Below are 16,354 nucleotides of genomic sequence, written 5' to 3'. Positions count from 1 at the left end.
TGTTGGGCCATGTGGGTCCCAGGCAGCTGGGGGCGTGGCAGCGGGCAGCTGGGTCAGGCCGCCCTGTAGCCCCCCATGCAGAGCCGGCCCCAGGACCCTGGTGGGGGGTTTGTCTGCAGAGCCCGAGGTCTGAGACTTGCATCCCCTGGCTGGATGAGAGTTTGGGAAGGCCTGCCCTGTGGGGAGGGCTGAGTGGACGGAATCCAGAGGCACTGGAGAGTCTGCCCTCAGGCCTGCCGTCAGGGTGAGTGGGGAAGGCAGGGCGGGGCTCCCGCACAGACAGGGCTGCCTGAGGTGGCAGGGGAGGAGGGGGCTTTACATCAGCACCAGGGTGGCATGTGCCCTCCCCAGGCCTGCTCACAGAGACCCCACATGACACCAGAGCCACGGAAGCTTCCACCCTACACGGAAGGCCAAACCTGCACGGGACGTGAGCCTGTACACCTCAGCCAGCCTGAGCAGAGCCTCACCAGACAGCACGAGGCCAGGTCACCAGGTGGCCTATGTGCTAACCTCACCCTTAGTGCAAGACCCACCCTCCACCCTCAGTGGTGTGTCTGCACTGGGTGAGACCCTCACTCTTAGGACAGAAACCACCTTCCCACCTTCAGTGGTCTGTCTACACTGGGTGAGATCCTCACCCTTTGTGCAGGATCCACCCTTCCACTATTAGTGGTCTGTCTACACTGGGTGAAACCCTCACCTGAGAGCAGGACTGAGCCTCCCACCTTGGTTTTCCCGTCTACACTGTGGTGTGACGACCTAGCTGGGTGGTGTCTGTGGTGGTTGGGGTTCTAATTTACTTTTATTATTTTTTTTTTTTACGGTACGCGGGCCTCTCACTGCTGTGGCCTCTCCCGTTGTGGAGCACAGGCTCCGGATGCGCAGGCTCAGCGGCCATGGCTCACGGGCCCAGCCGCCCCGCGGCATGTGGGATCCTCCCGGACCGGGGCACGAGTCCGCGTCCCCTGCATCGGCAGGCTGACTCTCAACCACTAGACCACCAGGGAAGCCCCTATTTTTTATTTTTTTATGACATAAGCTCTGTTTTATTTGAGGGAATCAGGAAAGGCCTCTCTTTTGAGAGAAGGCTTTTGATTAGGAGACTTTTGAGAAGAGGCTTGATGGAAATAAAAGTAGCAAAATGAGGATTAAAATAAGTCAGTCTATAGGATTTTTCAGTTAGGAAGCCACTTCAGTTAGGAAACCACCTTCACAATGATGAGTGGAGTGCGGGGGATGAAATTTGAGTGCAAAGGGCTGAGAATGAGTAAGAGGAGACAGCGTTATTGTTTCCAGTTCACTGCAAAGAGCAGAGGAGAGACAGAGACGGGGGAGAATATGCATATCCGAAACAACACAGGATCCCATCGGCCTCTGCTTGCAATTAGTATCTGACTCTTAGCTCCCTTCCCGGGGCCACCTTTTCTGATTCTGTTTTCTTTTAGCTTCAGGTAGTCTTTTCCCCCGCCTAGCTGTCCTCTTCGGCCCTGCACAATTCCTTTAGGGAGCTGTCTCTAAGCCCCACGTCACATACTCGGAGGCAATTGCCTCCTTGAACTCTTGCGCCGAGGGGGCTTTTATTTCTTCAGCGTTTGCACAAAGTTATTTTTCAGTCGCTTCCTCCTTCTGTCTGTTCTCCCCTGTCCTGACTTCGGCCTTCATTGTTCACTTTCCACTTTCAACCCTGCCTTGGCTTTTAGACTAGATTTCAGCATTGTCTTCTTACCCATAATCTTGTCTACCTGTTTTCCAAGAATTAGGTCCTTCCTGTACACTGCTTTGGGCTGCCTATCTCAATCCAGCCCCAGGAGATATGGTGTTTCCTGAAGATACAGCAGAGGAAACCACAGATTAGGTTGTTAACCTACAGTTCTGGGTCACCTCCTTGGTAAGACCATGGCCATTTCATGCCCAAATTAAAGTCCTCCATGGCTAGCCAACCTGGCACTAGAGGTAGAACATTACTCTAGGGACTTCCCCGGTGGCACAGTGGTTAAGAATCCGCCTGCCAATGCAGGGGACACGGGTTCAAGCCCTGGTCTGGGAAGATCTCACATGCCGCAGAGCAACTAAGCCCGCGCGCCACAACTATCGAGTCTGCGCTCCAGAGCCCGCGAGCCACAACTACTGAGCCCACGTGCTGCAACTACTAAAGCCTGCACACCTAGAGCCTGTGCTCCGCAACAAAGAGAAGCCACTGCAATGAGAAGCCCGCACACCGCAACGAAGAGTAGCCCCCGCTCGCCGCAACTCGAGAAACCTGCACACAGCGACAAAGACCCAACGCAACCAAAAAAACAAAACAAAGACCCAAACCAAACACCCCGCCCCCCTCCCCCCTCGCCAAAACAGAAAATCATTACTCTAATAACTGGAATCCCTGGGCTCATTAACCATTCACAGAGCCCAGGGCCGAACTGCTGGCTCTACATTGAGAAGCCCAACCCCCATGGCTCTGAGCGCACTCCGAGTTCTGAGGTCTGTTTTCCCAGAGGTTCAGTCCCGCCCCTCTCTAACTGCTAATATGCTAAGCGTGCATAAAGCACTTCTGCTGAATCGGGGGTTCTGACTGAAAGGGGGTTCTGATGGCAGTTCCTGCGCTGGGCTCAGCATGGACACTGGGTGGGCTCCCTCTGCCCCCACGTGTCAGGGGCCCCCGGCCTCTGGCTCTCTGGCTTTGCCCGGAAATGGCTGCGTGGAGGCTGTGCGGTCCGTAGAGGCGTCACCTCTGTTCCTGGTTCCAGTGTGACCTCTGCTGGCGCAGGTCTCTCCCTCCCCAGCCTTGGCCAAACTGCAGCGTCACCTCCATGGTTTCCAACTTGTAGATAAACTAAAATTATTTCCCAGATGCAAAGCTTGCCTGGGTGGATTAAACTGGATGCTGTGACAGCTGAGAATTTCAGTGCTGGCCACTCTTCCTGTGGGTGCATAACAGGTGTTCAGTCCAGGAGTCTGACCACACCGGCTCAGAGGGCGGAGTCACCCCCGGCCCTGGGGTAGGTGTGGGGAATCTGCCCCCAGCACCACCACCCAACCCCCTCCCTCCCGTATGGGTGGGCTCTGCACCAGCTCCTGGCTTCTGGGGCCTCCTGGTGGTCAGCTGGGCCACCCGGGGCGGACGGTAACCTGCCCCTCCCCCAACATCCCCGGCCAGCGCTGTGCGGCGGGCGGTCCTGGGCCTGTTGGACTCACGGTAACGGTCTGTGCCTCCCCGGGCCCTGCTGGCCACACACCTTGACCTCATCTCTGTCCCTCCCGTCGCCCGCCCGGCCCGCGCACGTGCAGGGAGAGGGAGGGTCGGGTTCCCGTATGGCCCCTCTGGGTCTTCAGCACCCCTCGCCCTAGGAACCTGCGAAGAGCGGTGTCCCCTTAGGTGTGAGCACACGGGGACTTCAGTAAGGCCCACAGCAGCCGGAAGCAGAAAATGTGGGGAGCGCTAGGGTCCTCCAAATAGGGAGTGGGCAGAGGGAGGCATCACGGATGGCATAAGGGGGGTGGTGCAGCGCCTCCGGGTCCGGGGGTCCTCAGTAGGCACTCCCAGTCTCCTCCCCAACTCCTAGCCCAGCCCCACCCCTCCCACCCTTCCCCAGCCCCTCGGTCTCCTGCCGCCCCAGGCCCCCGCCCCCAGCTCCGGCCCCTCCTCCAGCCCCCGCCCGGCCGCCCGCGTTGTCCTGCGGCGCCCCCGAGTGGCCGCTGGCGGGAAGCGCAGTCCTGCGATGGGGGAGGCGGGAAGGCTCTGCCGCTGTTTTAACTGTTTTAATTGTTTACTGTTTAAGCAGAAGGTTCCTTAAAACCCAGCAAACTCCACCCATCGTCAGCATCACTAGCACACGGTTTCATAAATAATTAAAACTCATTTAATTACTTAATAATTCATTCAGAATTAAGATTCAGGAATACGATGAAAGCGAGAGCAATACCCACACTTGACCTGTGCGCCCCCATGCCCCCCCCCTCCATTCAGGCGTGCGGGCTATGTGAGTGCGCGGTCAAGGGAAGTTCAGGCTCGCGGACACTGGATAAAACGCCAAGGGCGAGCCTGGGGCTCAAATCCAGGGCAGCCGGCGCCCCAGCCCCTGTGCAGCCTGAGTGACCACGTTGGGCCAGGAGGACTAAAGGCGGGCACGTTTCAAATGTAATTGCTATTAGTTCAAGCAAGGATGGGGTACTTAAAGTGTGACCGATTTCCTGATTTCTTGCCCTCTAGGGAGAGGCCATAGGGTCACGGTCGGGGACACAAACCCCTCCTCTCCTCAGCCTGTTTCCAGAGCAGGTTCAGGAGACCACACGCAGGGCAGAGGGCCTGATCTGGCCAAACCTGACTAGCTGGTGCCCCTCCCGAGGATGGGGTCGGCTGGGCTGCACCGGGTGTGAGCTGCCCCATCTTTTCATCACCTGTTCTCTTAGTTGAAAGATTAGACGGCAGACTGTTGACTCTCACTATGATGAAATAAAATTCATATTTTACGGCAAGATGAGAAAAATTTTAAACAAAAACCTTTCCTTGCCCGTTTGGGCCTCCTCCGTCCCCTTTAGTGTGTGCTGTGCGTCTGCGTCAACCAGACCTCCTTAGGAGGGAACCTTCCTTCCTAATCCTGTGAGGGCCCACAAGGACCTGTGCCCCACTACTCACTCTGTACGTGCAGGTCTGGATTACGTAAACTGTCAATAATACGTCACTTGATGCATAACTGTCTCAAGACCTTATGTAAATGGGCTTTGATTTCTAATGGGCAGAGCACTCCCCAGAGCTTTCTGAAAGACTCTCTGCAGTTATAATCCTGAGGTTGGCTAGAGTAAAATTTTCTATTTCTTTCTTGGATTGACTATTGATTAATTTTCATTGTCAATTAGGAAACACATCTGTTTTGTAGTCCAGATGTTCTCACCCGCTAGGGCAGTCTGGCATTCCCATCTAGAAAGTTATACAGCTCTAGTCAGAAAGGGGCTGGTGAGTGTGCCCTGACCCCCGCGTGGCCTTGAGAGGAGTGGGTGGGACAGAGGGCCATGTTGCTTCCTTTCCCAGGAAATGTGACTCTAGACACGGGGTGTGGGCTTTCTTCTGGGAGGCGCTGCTGCTCCGGGGGCCTCGCAAGAACTGCACGCTTAGTATTTGTGATTTGAACCGCTAATATCATTACTATTTGTAGTATTAATACTAATATCATTACTATTTGTAGTATTAATACTAATATCATTACTATTTGTAGTATTAATACTAATACCATTAGTATTTGTGTATTTGTGATTTGAACTACTTGGTCCATTTTCATTATGAAAGTAAACAAAAAATTCTAGCTCCCAGAGACAGAAGGTTAAGAACTGCTTCCTGGGACGTCTGCAGTTTTTTCAAGTTTCCCTTCTGCGTTATCCAGCAGTATCCAGCAGTTCTCTCTAGATAAGACAAAATGGGATTTGGGGTGTAGTCTTTTTTTTTTTTTTTTTTTGCGGTACACAGGGCTCTCACTGTTGTGGCCTCTCCCGTTGCGGAGCACAGGCTCTGGACGTGCAGGCTCAGCGGCCACAGCTCACAGGCCCAGCTGCTCCGCAGCATGTGGGACCTTCCCGAACTGGGGCACGAACCCGTGTCCCCTGCATTGGCAGGCGGACTCTCAACCACTGCGCCACCAGGGAAGCCCTGGGGTGTAGTCTTTAACAGTCAAAATACTGACATATCCCTGTTTCCTTGGCGACCCGTCCTGGGGTCCTGACGCTGCTGATGGTGGCCAGGTTTGGGGCCGAGAATCCACTTCCTTCCTTCGGAGCTTGAGTTTTGCCCTGACTGGTGAGGAGGCTGGTCTGCTGCTTGTTGGGTCCATTTTAGTTCCATTTTCGTCCCCTTGTGGCCCTTGCTCCAGGGCGTGGCGGTTCTTGTTCGTGCCCTGTGCTGCGGCTCCCAGGAGTGTCTGCAGGCCGGGACGCTGGTGCTGGTCTCAGTGAGGTCACGGCTCCTCTGGGCTCCTGGGCCAGCTCAGCGCCTTTCATTTGGGGCCTCTCTGGCGATGCCCCACTTTCTTAGGCATCGTTCTGAGCGTGTCTTTCAAAGCTGCAGCCATGAGCTGCCCAGCCTGGGTGCTGGGCAGGAAATCATGCACCTGGGCTTCAAAGGATTCGAGGCGATCAGGGCTGCAGCAGGGGGCACTCGGGGCGTTCATGCAGGGCTGCGGTCGGGGGTGAATCACATGGGCTGGTGTTGAGTGGCTAGACCCTCGGAGAGGGCGATAAACCCACACGCGGGGAGATAAGAGGAGTCAAGGCTTCCCAGGTGGCCGTCCACCTGGTGACCACCGGCGGTCTTGACCTAGGGCCACTGTCCCCTAGCCCGGCCACTGCGTGCTCTGCCTTCCCATCCACAGATGGGGCTGTCCCAGGCGGGAGCTCCTACGCTCAGCGGCTCCCTCGAGGTCCTTCCCAGGTAGCAGCCCTACCAGCGCGTGAACTAGAAGTCGGGTCCTCTCACCTGAATCGGGATTAACCCAAGAAGGATCCTGGCAGGGAGGGCAGGTCTCTGTTCTGGGGCCTGCAATGCAAGCAGGGAGGTGCGCTATGGCTTTTCACAGACACCCTCACGCCTGGCTTTCGGAGCCCCAAGCCCTGTGTTGTCACTTCTTCCTGATAAAGTTCAAGCTTCCGTGCTCTTCCACATCACCTGTCCTCAGGTCTCATGGTGAACGGCTCTGTTGGATCTCTGGGGGCGCTGGGGGGCGGGTAGGTCCTCGGGACAGGAGTCCCCTGAGCTTGTGCTGCGAAGGGGGTTGGGCTGAATCCGAGGGGCGGGTACGCTGGAGGCTTGGCCACCTGCCCGGAGGTCTCTGTGCAGAGCTGGGAAAACGGCCCATTGTATTTTCTCCCCTCTGTGCGCAGGAATAACTGCTTTTGTTTATGGATTTTCTGAAACGTGTTTCTAAGTCGATTACCCCTGAAGGATGAGCTGCGCCCATGCGTGGCCCACAGATGCACCTCGAGGGAGAGAGGCATCCAGGAGCCGGAATCAGGCCAGCGCCACCCCCTGCCCCCACATCCTCAGCTTCCCTTTTATAAGGACCCATGTGACGACATTGGTCCATCTGGATAACCCAGGATAATCCCCCATCTCAAGACCCCTAACTTAATTACATCTGAGAAGTCGCTTTGTATGAAGGTCACATAATGCACAGGTTCTGGGGATTTGGACGTGGATATCGGGGGCAGCATTGTCCTGCCGACAACAGCACGAGTCAGATGGCCCTGAACAGTTAGCAGCTCACAAAACACGGTACTCTGCACAAAGTCTCTGTCGTCCCCAGGTTGGGAAAAGTCTATTTATAGCCCTTGGTTTGGCTCTAGCCTGGGTTATTAATCTTTCTCACACCGGCCTTCTCTGCAGCAGCTGATGAGGGACGCAGTGACCACTGGGCTGCACGCCCAGCCTCGTCAAGCACTGCTCCCTGGGTGGGGCCAGTGCAGGGCTGCCCCTCCCCCGTCATCCCTCTCCAACTGCCGCCCTGGCCTGGACCTCGCCCTCTGCACGAGTGTAAGGCCCGGCCCCTTGCTCACCTGGACATGTCTTCAGAGCCCCTCAGGGACTGGCCACGGCCCCATGTCTCCCCTGCACAGCCCTGCCGACCTCCCGTCTTCCAGGGCCCCCTGGCAGCAGCCTTCACCCTGCTCTAATGGGGCCCCTGTCTGCCCCTGGGATCCCACAGCCCAGGCCCCTGGGACTGGCAGTGAGGACCCACCCCTCGTGGCATTTCCATCCCAGGACCAGGGGACCCCACAAATGTTTGCCGTGGGCTGGGGTCCAGGAAGTGAATGCTGACGGGCGCAGACCAGGCGAGGGAGGGACAGTAGGGCTGGTGGATGGTGTGCGGGCAGTGAGATGGCTGGAGAGGGACAGAACGAGGCTGGACGAGGCGCCGTCATTCAAAGGCCGCGTGTGAAGCCAGGAGGACCCTCCCCTCCCCCATCCTGAACCCAAGGGCCATTCAGCGGTCCCAGGAGCACCTGCCCAGATCAGGGTCCGACTGGGAGGAGAGGGACAGTGGATCCTGGTGGGCAACGCATGAGACCGGGGACCTGAGATCCCTGGGTGGGATAAGCACCCCCGCCCCCATCAGGGCCCAGCACTCGCCCTCCCTGGGGGTGGAGTGGCCTCTCCCTGGGGGCAACGCGTCCCTTCAGATGGGATGTGCCCCCCCGCCACCGGTCAGCAGCAGAGGTGGGGTGCACCTGAGCCTTCACTGTAAACCGTTTCTACTGGGATGAAATTCCCATGCAGTAAAGTGCACCACCCAAGGGTCAGCTCCAGGCGCCGTGAGGACTGTGTGTCATGTAACCTCCACCCGCACGAGCTCTGGAGCATCTCCATCCCCACTCCGCCCCTGAGCTGCTCAGAGATGATTCCCTGCCCGGAGGGGACCGGAGTCCCGCTTTCACCATGACTCTCTCTGCCCCTTCTGGGATGTCACCTGCAGGATGGGCACGTTTTTATCACACCCCAATCTCCTTTCACCACACGTGCCACTTCGGTGCACGTATCCGCAGTTTGTTACTTTTTATTCCTATTATTTTACTATTGAATGTACCACAATTTGTTTATTCATTTTCTGTTCCGGGGCAGCTGCGGTACACACAAGCTTAGGACCTTTTGTTGTTTCAGAAAGCAAGGGAACTTTCAAGATGAGTGGAAACTCCTCTGAAAGGTCCCACTGGTCAAATCCGTGACGATTCAAGCATCTAAAGCGATGCTCGGAGCTGACTGACTGCATCCAGTCTATGTAGATCCATGAATCCATGGCGATGCTCAATAGAAAGCCTGAGAAATAGATCCAAGGTAGATATTAAGCCAACTTTTCATTTTGAATATTGGTGGCAAAGGGAAAATGAAACATTATCCTGCTTTCTGCACTCATGAGGGGCAGTCTAACCAAACCACGCCACTCACAAGGAAGAACCCACTTGAAAAAGGGATGTTGTCTAGTGGACATAAAAGTGGTGACAGATGAGCAAGTCCCCCTTGTCAGCTTTCTAGAAGTGACCGGTTGGACAAGGTGGGGATTTGTGGTCACATCCTCAGGAGTGTCTGCTGGGGACCTGGGCTTACCTGGCATCAGAGAGACGAGGGGCACGTGTTTCCCGGACGCAGACTCAGACTCAGCCCCATGCACAGGACGCCCAGGTGCCAGTCTTTGGGAGGGAGGTGACGTAGCCCTGATGTTTAGCTCGAACCTCTTGAGCCCTTGGAGGGAATTTCCATCTTTAAGAGGATAGAGAAGCAGACAAATGACACCACGAGGAAGGGGCCCCTCAGGACGGGGTTGGGGGACAGTCCCCAGGATGCTGGTCTCCCCCCGGAAGTAGAGTCACCTGCTCAATGTGAGTCTTGTTCACACAAACCTGTCACAGGAATTTGGGGGTAACTGGGTGCATTCGAAAAAGGACTCAGCATTAACTGGTGTCAAGGAATCTTTACACATTTTTGTTAAGTAGCTTAATTTTGCCTAGGCTGAGAAACGCTCTTATTCTTACAAGACGTGTGCTGAGGGAAAGAGAAACGGTACACGGCCAGCCACCGCTAAGGATGACTAACTTCCTCGTTTAATGAGCCCTGTTCTTGGTTTGGCAAGCCCCAGCATCACTGCTCTGCAGGGGGGACCCTCGTCCAGGGAGCCTCCATGGGTGCCGCCCATGGGGTCTCGAGCCACGGGGTCTCCAATTCGGAGGCCAGCCCTGCGTGGGCGGCTTCACTTCCCGCAATGACAGCCCCTCTGTCCCTTGTCTGCAGTGCCCAGGTCCAAATAGCTCTGAAAAGTAGAAGCTTTCTTTGTAGCTCACTTGTCAGCCAGACGCTCTCATATTACACTGAGAGGAAACTTCCCTGTGTTTTCCCGGCAGAAACATTAAGATGCTTGACTACAGGTGTCAGGAATTTCTGGGCTGTGGGCTGTGGTTCCTGCTAGAACTGGGACTGAGTCCCATGCAGGTGGAGCAAGGGACTCACGGGTGAGGAACAGCACAGCAAGCTGGGGGCCCGGGCGGCCCTACGAGGCTCTGCCGGACCGTCACCTAACTGCCTGACCCTAGCTTGGTTCTGGAGGATGGGCAGCCGTGGACTCAGAGTCACAGTTACTCTTCAGAGCGCGTGGCTCTGCTCGGCCTTAATGAGTTCGGCAAAACGTGGTGTGAGTTTCGGAAACCCTTCCATGATACAGCAGGAAAAAACCCAACTAGCCACTGGGAGTTATCCTGCTGTGCTAGGATGAACGTCAGACCTGAGCAGCAATGCTGTTTTGGGGAAGAGCTGATGGGCGCAGTGGACGGACCCCAGGTGCCCCGTGGAGGTCCGAGAGCGGCAGGTGCCTGCACAGACCCGCTGGGAGCAGGTGTCTGTGCCCAACCTGAGGGCGGGAGTGCCTCGGGCTCACGGGCGCCCCTCACATCAGGCAGCCCGGGTGACCCCACACCCTCTGCCATCACGGCCCTTCCCTCAGTTACTCCCGATGCCGGGAAGGGGCGAAGGCTTGTGGAGAGAAGAGAAAGGCTCTCTTTGCTCTCTTCTCCAGGCTGCGTGGCTGGGGCCCTATCCCCACTTCTCTGTGTCTCAGATTCTCCTCCAGAAGAGGAAGGAGTGGATATTCTGTTGGAGTTCAGCCCCTAAACATGCTCTGCACACGTGGAAAATTACAAAAGAGCCAGGTGTGAGGAGAGCTCGGTCCTGAGCCCTCACGTGGGCCCCTGGGGCTGGGGTCCTGCCCGCCCGCCCTCGCTGCAGCACCCTCTCCCTCACCGAGTGCCTTCTGACCTCAGAGTCTAGCTTGGCTTCTCCTGAGGCCAAGATCAACGATAAAGAGAGTAGATGCGGTTGGTGAAGAGCCTTGTCTCCATGCCATTTTGGCTTTTGCCACGAAGGGAAGGTCACTGGGTCACTGCAGAGTGACCACAGCATGACAGGCAGTGAGGACAGAGATTGCGCACAGCCTCACAACTAGGGCTGCTGCACCGACACGCCCTTCCACCCCAAACGGTCCAAGCTGATGGCTCTGTTTGTCAGTGTTGACAGCACGGAGCTCTAAGCCCATCATCAGATGAAATTACCTTCCAGCAGCCTGGGGCTTTGTGAGTCTTAGTGACGGACTTTTGTTCTCCAACTATTTTTAGGGCAATTAATCACCACGTTCCCAGCATGTTTATCAATGGAATGTCCTGAGTCACGAGCAATGACGGACAGCCCACGAGGTGACCCAAGGAACATGTGTTTGCAAGTTGGTGTCGTAAGGGACCTTTGCTAGGTTCTCTCCACTGGGCCATTTGGGGAGCTAAGCATCCACGCTTTGTGTCAGGTTCTGGGCCTTTCCTGCTGGACTTCCGCTTGCCTTTCCACTCTGTGTGGTCAGCTCTGGAAACGCCCTACAAGGCATCTGTGTTCAGCACAGGATGTCACGTGGATGTCACAGGGTGTCACGTGGCCATTGGTGTCAACGTTTTTTGTCTGGTTAAGTCTCTGGAGAGGCTCCCAAAACTGGTGAAGCCATGCTCCTTCCCCTCTGCTTGCCAACTGGACCAGATGGTCAGAACAGAACAGAATCCAAACCCAATAGTTACTGAGTCCGAGCTTGCACTGCTGGCTGCACAACAGGCCAATAACTTGAGAGACCAGGTGCTGGGGCAGGGAATAGGGACTTTATTAGGAAAGCCGGCAGACCGAGAAGATGGTAGATGCATGTCCCAGGGAACTGTCTCACCCAAGTCAGAATTCAGCCTTCTTTTATACTAAAAGGGGAGGGGCGTGGCTGGTTGTTGCAGACTTCTTCGTGTCAGCATCTTTTGTTCTTGCAGCTGTCCACCTAGGTCAGGTCAGGATGTTCCTGTAAACCTCCAACAAGACAAGTGGTATTCTCTGTCCTGCAAATTTTTCTCTTTATATGAATGAAAAGTGTTGTACCCTTAAAGGTCAGAGCCTTGAGAATGGGCTACCCTGTATATTTCAGGTTATAGGCAACACTCTTTCAGTGATTAACTTGTAGCAAAAGCAATAAGATACAAAAGTTAAAGAAACAGACCCAATATCGAGTCAGATTTGTCCTTCCCTGTTACTCAATCTGGAGAGGTGACGTGAGCTAGACCCCAGCCCCATACCGGCAGTCCTGCACCGCCAACGAGGGGCCGCAGTGGCCACTGCTGGGCGCACACAGGCAGGCTGGCGGAGAGGGTCAGGCACCGGCTGGTGTCTGGGCCTCATCAGGAGATGAGACAGACCAGGTCCTCCTGCTGCGGCCCGGCCTCTGCTGCATGCTCGGTCCTCCTGCCCGTTTGCGGTGGTCACAGCCCCCGCTGGGGGGCTCGGGGGGGACACGACTGAACCCGAAGCCCCGAATCCCGGCTCGGATGGCCTCTGCGGACTTAGGAGATTTGTGCCTCCAGACCCGAGTGAAATTTCTGACTGTGAGGACAGGACTGCTTAGCTTCCTGAGATGTTCCTGGTAATGAGTAAAGAGTGTGAAGGGATCCTGGGGAAGCACATGCCCTACACACCTTCGCGCCAGGCATCATCCTGAGGCTGAGCTTCTGCACACATTTTGATCAAAGGTGAATGAAACTGTGTTTAAATTGCACGAGTCCCTGCAGCCCAGCGGCTTCTCTCTGTGGCTTGTTGTAAGTTAGTGGCGTCACTGTCGCTTTTAATCTGTGTACATTTTACAGACGCGAAGACAAACGTGCACAAAACATCCACTTAGCTTAGATTTTATTGGGCGCTTGCGTCACGCTAGAGACGCAAAACCACAAAGCGGTTCTGCTGGTGCGGGGGCCACGGCGGGAGCGTCGGGGGAAGCAGGTCGGGCCTCAGGCTGCGGGCTGGTCGGGGGTGCCGGGCGGGGTGGGCCCCGGGGGCGCCTCCTGGCTGCTCAGCATCATCTGGTTCCTCCTCTCCAGCTTCCGAGCCCACTCGCTGCGGAGCCTGGGGCGGGCGACCGTTTGGGCTCAGGGAGGGCTGGGGTCAGCTGGGCCCGTGTGTTGGCACCTTGGCCGCGTGCGAGCTAAGCTGCCCCCTCCCTGCCAGCTGGTGCCCGCGCTTCAGGCCTCGCCTGCCACGGAGGGTCTCACTCGGGCTCCTCCCAGAAGGGAAAGCGGGGATCCAGCTGCGTCCTGACTCGCACCTGGGGATGCGCCCATCACTGCAGTCACCTGTGCTCCCAAGGCCTGGATGCGCCCTCACGCCGGCCCCTTGGGCGGTCCCTTCCTGGGAAGGTGGCCTGTTGCGGTGACCACAGCACAACACACGGTGTGCCCCGGGCGGGAACGGCCTGGCCAAGGGGGTCACACCTGCCTGTGGGCCACATGTGAGCATGTGGTTTGGTTTGGAGGGAGGCAGGCTGGGGGGCGCCTTGCCCGGACTGACCTCCAGGGCTGGCGGGCAGACTGGTAACGAGAGTCCTTGCAGACACCTGTCCCAGTGCCCAGGGACCTAGGTGAGGAGGGCGCCTCCCAGCAGCCCATGGAGAGGTTGGGACAGCCGGGCCCCGCGCCTCGGCCACGCTCCTGCCCTTTACCAGGCTGTGGTGGCCCTGGGGACGTGGCCCAGAGCTGCTGCTGGCCAGGAGTGAGGTGTGGGCTGGCAGGGGTCCGAGGCTCTGTAATAGCCACTTCTCTCCAGAGAGGCGAAGATGTCACCCCCTTCCCCAGTCTGGCCCCTAGCAGTCCAGGACCTCGGTGACTAACCGGGCCGGTGCTGACCCGTGGCCCACTCTTGGGACCTGCCTCCATGGGCCAAAGACCCAGAACATCCCAGGGCCTGATGACACATGAAAGACAGGGACAAGGCCACGGAGACCCAGGAGGGAGCCTGGGGTGGGGGGGAACCATTCGTGTGACGGTTCCGTGCAGGACCCCTGCCCCCGGAGGCCAGGTGGGTGCAGTGACCAGCTCTGGGGCCTTCACCGTGAGGACAGGAGATGTCATGGCCCCCATGCCTGTGCCGAGTGGCCAGAAGCCTTGGACGACAGGTGGGGGGCGCCCAGCGCGCCAACCAGACCTCTGGCTGCTCACAAGGTCAGTGCAAGCCTGGTCCCGCCGCGGCCCCCAAGAATCCTCCTTTCCAGCCCAGCTTCCAGGGCGGCAGCTGCTGGTGCTATCTGGGGGCTAAGGCTGCGCCCGCTTTGGAATTTTCTGGCCATTTGAATCCTTGTCTAGGTGCTAATACGCCGTCTTAGCTGTCCACGAGCGGTCACTCCTGGATCTGCTCAGGGTCACCTGAGCTCAGGGAGATGCCCTCAGCACTCACAGGCCCCTGGAGTCCACCCAGTAAAGAAAGAGGTGGCTTTGTATCTGCAAGTCAAGCAAATGTGCAGGAAGGAGTAGAAGGGACACGTTGTTTTATCCTGAACTCAGTGGGAACAACTGTCAGAAAACAGACAAAGCCAGACTAATCCTGGACGACAGCTTCCTACAAGACCCTCAGGAGAGTGGGGATGAACGGACGGGGTGATGGAGAGACGGGGTGAGGAGGGATAAGGTGATGGAGGGAGGGGGTGATGGTGGGACGGAGTGATGGAGGGAGGGGGTGAAGGAGGGATGGGGTGAAGGAGGGATGGGGTGATGGTGGGACGGGGTGATGGAGGGAGGGGGTGATGGTGGGACAGGGTGATGGAGGGGGGCTGAAGGAGGGATGGGGTGATGGAGGGAGGGAGTGATGGTGGGATGGGGTGATGGAGGGAGGGCGTGAAGGAGGGATGGGGTGATGGTGGGACGGGGTGATGGAGGGATGGGGTGATGGAGGGACGGGGTGATGGTGGGACGGGGTGAAGGAGGGACGGGGTGATGGAGGGACGGGGTGATGGTGGGACGGGGTGATGGAGGGAGGGGGTGAAGGAGGGACGGGGTGATGGTAGGACGGGGTGATGGAGGGAGGGGGTGAAGGAGGGATGGGGTGATGGTGGGATGGGGTGAAGGAGGGATGTGGTGATGGTGGGAGGGGGTGATGGTGGGACGGAGTGATGGTGGGACGGGGTGATGGAGGGATGGGATGATGGTGGGACAGTGTGATGGTGGGATGGGGTGAAGGAGGGATGGGGTGATGGAGGGATGGGGTGATGGTGGGATGGGGGGAGGGAGGGATGGGGTGTTCCTCTCTCCCACTAGTGATTCAATAATGTGATTTTGAATCTGAGTTAACGTGGCTGGTGTTCAGTGTTTTGTACCCATTTCTCCTGTGACACTGATCTGGGGAGAGGAAGCGGGTGGTGGTGGTGGGGTCTGTGGACGCCTGCATCCTGAGGGCTGAGCAACCCTGGTGCAGGTGTGTTTCTGTGCCCCCAGGTCGCTGGCACTGTGCTCACCTGTCCAGGGCACTCCTGCGGATCCTCATGTCCTCGTTCTGCAGCTGTTTGGTGTGAAGCTCGATTTTTTTCTCCCAAAACATCTTTATCACTCCAGCATCGTAGGACACCCTTGCCGGATTCTTCAAGGTGTAGCTTTTACTCATTTTCTGGATAAAGGAGAATTACAGGACCTCAGTCACTTTCTGCCGTGTTGGTGCGAGAGCACATGAAACCAGCTTGTTAACAACAAAGAAGTTGGCTTGGCCCCAGACATTTCCCAGGCACCCTGTACACCTTTTTGGGGAGTTGGACTGTCAGCCCCTCATGGCCTAAGACCAGCGGCCCTGCCACCTTCTGGAACTGTTTCCTGTATTAGAGGAAGTAGCAGCTGATGGCAAATCCCATTTTGGGTCTTTGGATGTTTCATGCAGGTGGTCTTGGGTGAGGACGGCTAGCAATTCATATGGCTCCCCGTGGCAGGTGTCCCTTCCTGAGCACCCTGAGCTGTCGCTGAACCGTGTCCTCCAAGTCCTAGGTGGTCCCAACCCCCAGGACTGCAGAACGTGATGGAGGTAATTAAGGCTAGAAAAGGTCACTAGGGTGGCCCTGACCCAGTAGAGCTGGGGTCCTTATAGGAAGAGGAGGTCAGGGCACAGACACGCACAGAGGGGCGCCCCATGAAGACCCGGGGATAAGGCGGCCGTCCACACGGCAAGGAGTGAGGCCTCAGGGGACCCCGCTGCCCACGCCTGGCTCTTGGAGTCCAGCCTCCAGGATGGAGACGTTCAGTGTCTGTTGCTTCAGCCTGTGGTACCTTCCAGCACCTCATTGCATGACCAGGTTTCCAGCTTCTGTAAGCTCGGGGCCCTAGTGTCTACCCTGCACACACGACCCCGACACGCCTTCTTCTGGACGTCCCAGTGCTGTGCCTGGGCTTCCTGTCTCCTGGGTGCCTTTTCAAACATACCCCAACCAATCCAGAGGCTCCCTCTGTGGGCTGCCACACTCCGGGCCACGATCCACTTGCCCTCATCACCCAGGACCAGGTACCAGAAACC

At 57.0% G+C, this 16,354-nt stretch overlaps 1 protein-coding gene across 1 annotated transcript; it reads right to left on the bottom strand.

The window, feature by feature from the left end:
• Positions 1-12,822: 12,822 nt before the first annotated feature.
• Positions 12,823-15,460, bottom strand: FAM240C (family with sequence similarity 240 member C). The gene is made up of 2 exons (XM_060015431.1): positions 15,315-15,460; positions 12,823-12,937 (listed from the first exon to the last, which is right to left on the bottom strand). The coding sequence occupies exons 1-2, from the start codon at positions 15,458-15,460 to the stop codon at positions 12,823-12,825; spliced, it is 261 nt and encodes an 86-aa protein (XP_059871414.1).
• Positions 15,461-16,354: the final 894 nt, after the last annotated feature.

Source organism: Delphinus delphis, chromosome 7 (assembly GCF_949987515.2).
Source record: "Delphinus delphis chromosome 7, mDelDel1.2, whole genome shotgun sequence".
In the NCBI taxonomy this organism is placed as follows: Eukaryota; Metazoa; Chordata; class Mammalia; order Artiodactyla; family Delphinidae; genus Delphinus; species Delphinus delphis.
This window is presented reverse-complemented; position numbering and strand designations above follow the sequence as displayed.

Bases quoted from the DNA above. Each gene is read 5' to 3' on its own strand.
- FAM240C (XM_060015431.1), bottom strand. From the start codon at position 15,460: ATGAGTAAAAGCTACACCTTGAAGAATCCGGCAAGGGTGTCCTACGAT. The intron at 12,938-15,314 runs GTGAGCACAGTG...CGCCCGCCCCAG, and splicing joins CGCAGGAGTGCCCTGGACAG to GCTCCGCAGCGAGTGGGCTC.